Below are 8,704 nucleotides of genomic sequence, written 5' to 3'. Positions count from 1 at the left end.
GGTTAAGTTTCTGTCTTTTTTGCTTCATAGGAGATAAAGCAAATGACCCAGAAGATAAAACTTCAGAAGTAGAAGGCAGCCCACCTTTGGAGGTAAGTTAAACCTGGTTATAGACCTTTAGGGTGAAACCGAATGAGGCATGAGGGTTACGTATTCCTCTGAGGATAAATAGTACCTACAGCTCTTGTTGTAAAGAGATGCCTATACAGAGAAACAAGTGATCTGCTGAAAGACAGTGGATACCAGCATAGGAGGGGATGACTTCCTAACTGCTAAGCTTTTCCTAGTGCTGGAAATGGAAACTTCTGTTTGAAAAAAAATAAAGCCCTCAGGTTAAAGCATCTGAGTTATTTTTAATTGAGTGATTATTTTCTAGTACATTTTAGGGGGTTTTGTTTTTTTTTTTGGTACCAGGGATCGAATTTGGGACCTTGCGCTTGCAAGGCAGGCTCTGGAACCACTGAGCTAAATCCCCAGCCCTTTCTAGTACATTTTAAATAGACAATGCATGAAACCATGGAAAAGGCTTGAAAATAACCTATTCAGAACTATATCACTTTACTATTTCTAGTGTCAAAGTATACTCTTGGATAGTGCTCTGTAGAAAAGCTAGGGTGTTTGTTCTTTTTACATAAGAAAAGTATTTTCTCCTTGAGGATACTTGAAAATATAATTAGGTGAGCTGGGAATGGTAGTGCAGGCCTGTAATCCCAGCACTAGGGAGGCTGAGGCAGGAGGATCACTGGAATTGCAGGCCAACCTGATTTACATAGTGAGTTCAAGGCCAACCTGAACTACAATACATAGTAAGACCTTGCCTCAAAAAAAAGAAAGAAAGGAAAGAAAGTATAGTTAGGATACTTTTACATATTATATAGAAATATATTAACATTATTTAATCACTGAAATAATCATTTTTAAGATGTAAGGAAATATTAAATATTATGTTAGAAAGGATATCCGTGAATTTTGAAACTTTGTATGTGGTGACACACTTCTGTTTATATTCTACCTGTATACTTGTAGTATGGGAGGATATTGTCATATACAACTAGAGTAAAATTAGGTGCCTTGTCTATTTGATTCACTTTGATATCCCCAAATGCCTAGCACAAAGTAGGCTGTCTAAAAGATTTGTTAAGTGGATAACTACAACCATGAGTTATATAGGTAGACAGTAATATTTAAGAAGATTTTTATTTTTATATTCATATTTTTCACAGAGAGCAAATGTCTTAAGGAAGAGACTTAAAAGACATGATATATGAAGTAAATTCATAAAAATAAGAATCATTTTTCTCATAAAACTGCATTCATTCTTTTATTCATGTACACAACAAATATTTATTAAGCATTGGCTATACATAAGGCAGTGTGCAAGGACTGAGTAAGTAGTGATGAAAGAAACAGATCCAAGGACAAAGAAAAATGCCTGGCTTTTACATTGACACAACTTGATCTCTTTCATTTATTCAAACATTTAGGGAGTGCCAACCATAAGTAGCATCTTTTGATAGGAAATAAAAGTTGATGTATTTTGGAAATGAACACTAGGCTCAGAAATCATCCATGATTACTTGAGTTTAATTGCTCAGTGTCATCAGGCCACTATTACAAAATGCCAAATACCTGGTGACATATAAACAATTTATTTCTCACCGTTCTGGAGTGGGGAAAGCCCAGGATGAAGGTGCTGGCCAATTTGGTATCTGGTAAGGGCTTGCTTTCTGGTTTGCACCTTCCCCTTGAGTCCCCATGTGGAACTCTGGTCTCTTCAGCCCTTTTGAGGAAACTAAGCCCACTCATGAGATTTCCACACTTCTGACTAGTCACATCCCAAAGGCTACACCTCTTAATCCTGCCATCTTGAGGATTTGATTTCAACATATGCAGTTGAGGGGAGGAGTGCAAACATCATAGCATTTATGTGACTCATTGGACGTGTCTACAGACCTCAATTATTTTTTCAAAATTGATTCATTGATAAAAAGAATTCGAAATTCTAAAGTGCTTTCTGGGGAGCTTCTGCGTGTGTTTGCTATCACAGAGCTTCTTGACATAGCAGAGAAGAAACAGAACACTGTAAAGGGAACCACAAGTTTGAATCACAAGGCAAGAAGATAATAAAATACTTCTAGAGGCTGTATATATTCTGCCACAGAAAATCCAAATCATGTATTTTTACCATAAGCATCTGAAGTGGGATTTATTATTCTTCTCTCTCAAAAATATGAAAACCAAAATGTTGCCAAAATATTGTCTGTACCCACATTCTTTGGTGCAGTCAAGGTGAGTCTTACCGGGTTTCATGGCTTTAAGTTTTGTGTGGAGGTTTGTCTTAGTTACCTTCCCCATGGCCAGGACAAAATACCTGATACCCGCAACATAAAGGAGGAGAGGATTATTTTGGCTCGGGTTTTAGAAGTTTCAGTCCTTGCATAGATAGCTGGCTGCAGGCAGAAGCAGCATGGTGGCAGGAAAGCGAGTGGAGGAAGGCTGCTCTCCTCTTGGCAGCCAGGAAGCAGGGAGCAAAGTTGCAGAGCCAAGGAGAAAGATGCCCAGCCCCAAGTCACATCCACAGTAACCTGGCCCTTCCACCAGACCCCACCTTTAAAACCAAGCCAGCTGTAGTGCCCCATAGTCTAATCACCTTCACCAGGCCCACCCTTGAGTACACTAGGCTTTGGGGGGACATCCAGATGTAAACAAAAACAAGGCTCACGCGGCCTCTAGTATTTCTCGACACGGACCTCACCCTAAAGTTCTAGACTGTATATCAAATTGCTTGCATTGCTTACATGGTTTAAACATTTCATTCTTTACTTAGGCACAGAAGAACTTTTGATTGCTGACCCCACCACCCTGAAACCTCTTTCTGCTAGTTTTTATCATCTGTTTAATATCATTACTCTCTAGGGCCGGGGATTTAGCTCAGTGGTTCGCTGCTTGCTGTGCAAGCGCAAGGACCCAAGTTCAATCCCCAGTACCAAAAACAAACAAATATCACTACCCTCTATATAGTGGTTTAGAATTGAAACCCCTGGGGTACCGTTCGTTGGCTCCTCTCTTCCCCTTACAATCCACATCTAGACCATTGGCAAGTCTTGCCATTTTAACCCGAGTCTGGATTCTGACGGCTTTGCAACATTATTACTTTTAGAACAGTCTTAAGCCGGGACTTTTACCAGGATACTCTGCTTCCATTCTCCCACTCTGTAGGAAGAGGAAGCCTAAGATGTCTGCACTTGGGTTCAGGCTGTCAGGGTGTGATTTCCATTGGAATTAAGTCCAAGTCAGCAAGATTTCAGCCGGCACACCTTGTTGGTCTTGGTTTAAATAACTGATATAACCAAGGTCTGTGTTGGCTGGTGTAAATAACTTACATAACCAAAGTTGTTATTGGCACATGGCTACTATTGTGTATTTTGGTATAAATGTAGACTGCCACAAAGGCTGGCAGGAGACAAGCAGCTGAGCACTGCTGTGAGAATGGGTGGACCAGCAGCTTGAGGACAGCCACACGAAGGTGTGTGGCGGAGCGGCTCTTGAGAATAAAGCCATATTCAGACATTTCCATGACTGTGTGTCTCTTTCTCGGACTGCTCAAATCTCAGGTGACCTTTCCCAGTCTGAACTGGTGACAAGACACCCTATAAGTCCATTCTCCACATAGCAGGGAAAAACATCAGTCAGATCACATCACTTCTTGGCTTAAAATCTGCTGACTACTCACTGCAAGGAGAATAAACACTGTGCTCCTCATAGGGGCTACAGAGTGTTCCATCCTCTGCCCAATTTCATTTCTCTCCCCAGCCCTGATCCTCATACACCAGCTGCCCACCCATCCCTTGATGGTGTTCAGCTTTCTCTTCTCAGCCTTTGTTTTGTTAGCCATCTCCCCCTTTGCAACCAGAGCTTCACTTCACCTTTATATTATCATTCAAGTGTCACTTCTCCCGGCTGCCTCTGCTAGAGTGACCTTCCACCATCACATCACTGCTAACTGATGACTTAGCTTTCATTTGATGTCATATACCCGCCAAATGTAACCCCTCCCCATCAAATCTATTAAGTCCTCTCGATTCTACCTACCAAATACCTTCCGAATCTGTTTTTTTCCTACTCTGACTAGGTCCTCATCTGTTCACTAGACTATTGTTTGATGAGTTTCTTTCTGAAAAAGAACCACAGGTTTTATTATTTCTATACATTTGCAAAATGCACTAAAACCTAAACTCTGTTCAAATGTCATGTCTTCTGTGACCCTTTTTTCCTGTTCCTCCAGCCAGGGGCAACCCAATGTCCTCTTACTACTTATGTTGTCTTTTATGTCTTCACTTTAACTTGAGTTCCTGAAAGGTGAGCGCTACACCTTAATTAACCTGATGCCTTCAGCTACTCTCACACTGTTAGACACAAGAAGTTATGTGGCATAAATGGCCTGTCAGTGACTTCTGGATAAATGACTAAGTGAGTGATTGTTTTAAATCTTTTCATTAAATTCTGTTTCCCCCTTTACATTATAAACACACAGTTATAACTTTTCTCACTGTGAAAAAGGTTTTCTTACACTTTCTAGGAGTTAACCATTCAAAAGAAAAATCTTATTTTTGACACTCTTACTGCATTGGCAAGGACAAGTTTCATGATTTCAGTTAGTTTTAAAATATACATACATCTGATTAAGAAATTATTAGTGGAAGTGCACCTGCCTCCCCCCACACGCACCGTGTGCCTTTGCACTGAGTTACATCTCCATCCCTTTTTATTTTGAGACAGTTTTGATAAGTGGCCCAAGCTGGCCTTGAACTTTGGATCCTCCTGCCTCTGCCTCCCACGTAGCTGAGATTGAAGGCAAGTGCCACCACACTCAGCTCATTATTTTATTTTTAAGACAATACAAGAAACCTTAAATATTATTTATAATGAGAACATAGTTGATAAATTAGTAGGAAGTTTAACTTAACATTCCATAAATTTAAAATTAACGTTCCCAGTTGCCATTATATAACTAATTTTCTCAGGACCCTTTGGAGAAGTTGCCTTTTAGAGTACCCAAGTAATAAAAGTATAGATTGCCTGATATTTTCCATGAACTGTGTTAGACAGGGGAGTGGGGAGGATATACAGATGTGTAAGATTCAGTGATTCTGACAGATGCAGGAATTCTCAATCTATTCCTGGAAAAATAACATTACTAGAATGTAAAGTTAGAAAATTGAACTAGAATGTAAAGTAGAATAAAATAAGCTATTTAAACTCCTCCTTAACTGCAAAGATAGCTATGAGATTTCAAAGGAAGAAATAGCATTGGAGGAGTCAAGACATCAAGACAGACTTTCTGCCTTAGATAAGCTTTGAGCCGTGAGTAATTTTTTCTTATATAATTAATTTTTATTTAATTGAAATAAGTTCCTGGGAAATGAAATCCTTTGTTAAAAACATTTTAAAAATACAAGAAAATCATGCTGTAAAACTGCTTTATACTTATGTATCTCAATGAGAGGTAATAACTTGGCCTAGTCTACTATGTAGGGGGTTTTTTTGGTGTTTTTTTTTTTGCTTAAATTCTTTTATTGGTACATTTTAGGTACACTATGTAGTTTTAATGACACTTAAAATACTTTAAATAGTCTGTTACAGTTTTTCTTACACTTTCTAGCCCAAGTATATTTAAAAACTGTATTCCATATCCAAGAACATCTCTGGACATAATGGAAATTCTAACATCTAGGTGGAATCAAATTTGGAAAAGGAGATCTGGTTTGGGCACCAGGTAATTTTCAGAGAGCATTATGAGTTATTTTAGTACATTTACACAAAAGAATGTTCTTGGAAAACAGCATATTTATTAGTATTACCAATTAGAAGACATGGTCTTTTTGGTTTTGTAGGTGTATTTTGGGAATTGTTTCAGTTTTTTAATATAAATATATCCAATTTTGGTGGCTATGTATATATGAAGCACAACAATGTGTTTTGATACATGTTTACAAGATTGAATGATTAAATCAAGTTATTTAACAAATCTCTCGACTCACTTATTTTTATGTTGTGAAAACATTCAAAATCCACTCTTAGCAATTTTGTAATATGCAAAGCATTATTACTTATTATAGTCATAATTCTATGCAATAGAATACTAACTATTAGAATGTTACAAATACTATTTATTTATTGTAGTCACAATTCTGTACAATAAAATAGCTGATCTGTTCTGTGTACCTGAAATGAAGTACCCCCTATCCAACTTCTTCCCTTTCCCTATTCACCTCTTTTACACAGCTTTAATTTTTATGAAAATATGGGATACACATATTATGAAATATGCTGATTTTTCTTCTGATGTATTTTCATACTTGAGCTACAAGAGTCTTCAGACTCTCCAGAGACTAATTTCCTTATTGTTTTTATTTCAGATGGTTATTAAAATAATGAAAATATTCCTGAGCTTTGTCAATCTATAGGTGTAGATTTTGGTTGTCACTCCTTAAAGAGAAGCCTACAGTTATCGCATTACAACTGGGTTCTGTTATGTGGAAGATAATTGAGATTGCCTGGTATAGGAGAAAAGAGATTGTAGAGAGTGAGTCTCAAGAAAATTTTCAGATGTAGTAACATTCATCCGCTGAATGCCCAGGATTCAATTTGAAGAATTGTTTAGTATTACGTGTTATACAAGCATATAAATGTAAAGTGTTAGGGGTACAAAGATGGTTATGAAACATTTATTCTGAAAAAATAATCATAGTCCAAATACAAATAGAATAGATATTAATATTGAAGGCAATTTAAATTGGTACGGCCATTTTTGGAAAGCATTTTGGCAATAGGTATTAAGAGCTATGAAGACATTAATACACTTTGACAGAATTTCCACTATTAGTATCCTATCTTACTAAAAAATTTTTCTTTAAAATTCACAATTTTTATATGCAAAAAAGATGGAATATTCATTCAGTGTAATATTTCACAAATGGCATTGATAATGAACTTTCAATAAGACACATTTGGTTTCATAGTTTCAGTTATAGTAATGTACACAAAATTGTAAATGCAGTATGATTGCTGCTTTGTAAAAAGTATGAAGAAAGAGGTGATATATAATATATAAAAACACTGGGAATACTTAAAATTAAGATGACCATACATAGGTTAAATCATTCTTGTGTTTTAATCTTCTAACATGTCTATAATCAGTACATCTTGTTTTTTAAATGATAGTAATGTTGGTGGTTAGAAAACTACTCAAAGAGTTTTGTGATAATAAAAAAACAAAAATTGAAGAAAAAACTATTGAGGCTGATCTTTGGAGATAGATATGTTGGCACTTTCTTGCCTGGCTCCTGTCAGTTTAAGATCCCTTAATTGATCACAGACCACATCTGGTCACATTTTAGCAAATATCTGTCCCCATCACCCAGGGACTTTCCAACAGGGAGAAGAACGAGGTGACTCAGAGGTTATTTTTCAGTCTCTTTGGAATTAGCACAGCCCAAACTTTTCTAGTTAATCAACTCTAATGTCATTATCATTGGATTATTTGAATGCATATTTTTCCCTAAAAAGATTATGGGCTACTGATTTGAACATGTGTTTGTCTAAAAGCCTCACTTTTTCCCTCACATCATATATATATATATATATATATATATATGATGCTGGGACTCAATTTGAAGGTATTAATTTCTACCTTTATAATAGTTACATTTTAAGAATATAACTTTATTAGAGAAATACCAGGTTTTTGTCCCTTCTTTGTTTTTCCTAAAGTAAAACCTCTTCAAAATTTCTGATTTCTTTTCAAAATGGAACATAGATTATTGTTTGTCATATAAAGAGTAAATTTTATTTTGTGATGTTTTTATCCTCTTATGCAAATCAAGATACCTTTTGGGAAGATTTTGTAGAGTACATTTCTCTAAACATTTTTATCTGAATTGCTGCTCCATATAATAAAGTAAAAAGTACACCTTTTCTGTATTTTCTGCTCACTAAATATATAATTTAGGTCAAGTTGCTAACCTTCTCTTCAACTTCAGTTCTTAGTCTGTGAAGTGGGTAGATACCATGTCTGAGATCTCTTCCTCTCCAGAAGTCATGGCTGTTTACCTCTTTGGAAAGTGAATTGAGGTTTTGCCAGCAAATGTCAATTATTTTTTGTGTAGGAGGCTGCTAGGAATTGAACCCAAGACTTAACACTTATTAGAAAAGTGCTCTACCACTGAGCTGCATCTTCAGGCCCTAAATGCCAGTCTTTCTACTACTGCTTTGGTAGAGGTTTGTTGGAAATGGAAGAGCCAGGAATCTGCTGCATCATGAAGAGATTTTAGACTTTATGCTTGTTAAGGACTATTGCAACAGTCCTTGTAGGTAAATTGTCACATTGCAAAAATCACTTCAACCACCTTTGTTGTCACTAAAAGTTTGAATTGGGAAATGATAAATGCAGCCACTGGTAAAGAACAATTAAAAAACATTCATTTTTATTTGTCTGTAGAGTCCTGCCTTTCATATTTGAACATCAGATTGGCATAGATTATTTGCCCAAAAAATTGCCAAGATGAATTAACCTATGACCTACTTATCAAAGTTCGTATAGATTTTTTTTTAACATAACTTCAAATTTGTACTTTTTTGTTACCACTACATCTGTTTCCTAATTTTAGTTTTGCTGAGATAAAATTATAAATGGGAGGTCATA

The 8,704-nt window shown here is 36.3% G+C and overlaps 1 protein-coding gene and 1 pseudogene across 3 annotated transcripts in view; both read left to right on the top strand.

The window, feature by feature from the left end:
• The window catches only part of LOC147829655 (la-related protein 4 pseudogene), a 143,890-nt pseudogene that overhangs the window by 26,803 nt on the left and 108,383 nt on the right, over nucleotides 1-8,704 (top strand). Inside the window, exon 2 of the transcript XR_015448638.1 lies at nucleotides 31-92. The product of XR_015448638.1 is annotated as a la-related protein 4 pseudogene (transcript). The remainder of the gene's footprint in view (nucleotides 1-30; nucleotides 93-8,704) is intronic.
• Nucleotides 1-8,704, top strand: part of Umad1 (UBAP1-MVB12-associated (UMA) domain containing 1) — a 237,611-nt gene that overhangs the window by 177,464 nt on the left and 51,443 nt on the right. For both annotated transcript variants that reach the window (XM_087204453.1, XM_013078892.3), the window contains one exon: nucleotides 31-92. In XM_087204453.1, coding sequence (XP_087060579.1) covers nucleotides 31-92 — 62 coding nt within the window. The remainder of the gene's footprint in view (nucleotides 1-30; nucleotides 93-8,704) is intronic.

The sequence above is a fragment of the Heterocephalus glaber genome, unplaced genomic scaffold (genome assembly GCF_053883595.1).
Source record: "Heterocephalus glaber isolate CG9 unplaced genomic scaffold, H.glaber_assembly_v1.0 deba00000546, whole genome shotgun sequence".
In the NCBI taxonomy this organism is placed as follows: Eukaryota; Metazoa; Chordata; class Mammalia; order Rodentia; family Bathyergidae; genus Heterocephalus; species Heterocephalus glaber.
The sequence above is the reverse complement of the archived record's forward strand: the minus strand, read 5'-3'. Positions and strand labels throughout refer to the sequence as shown.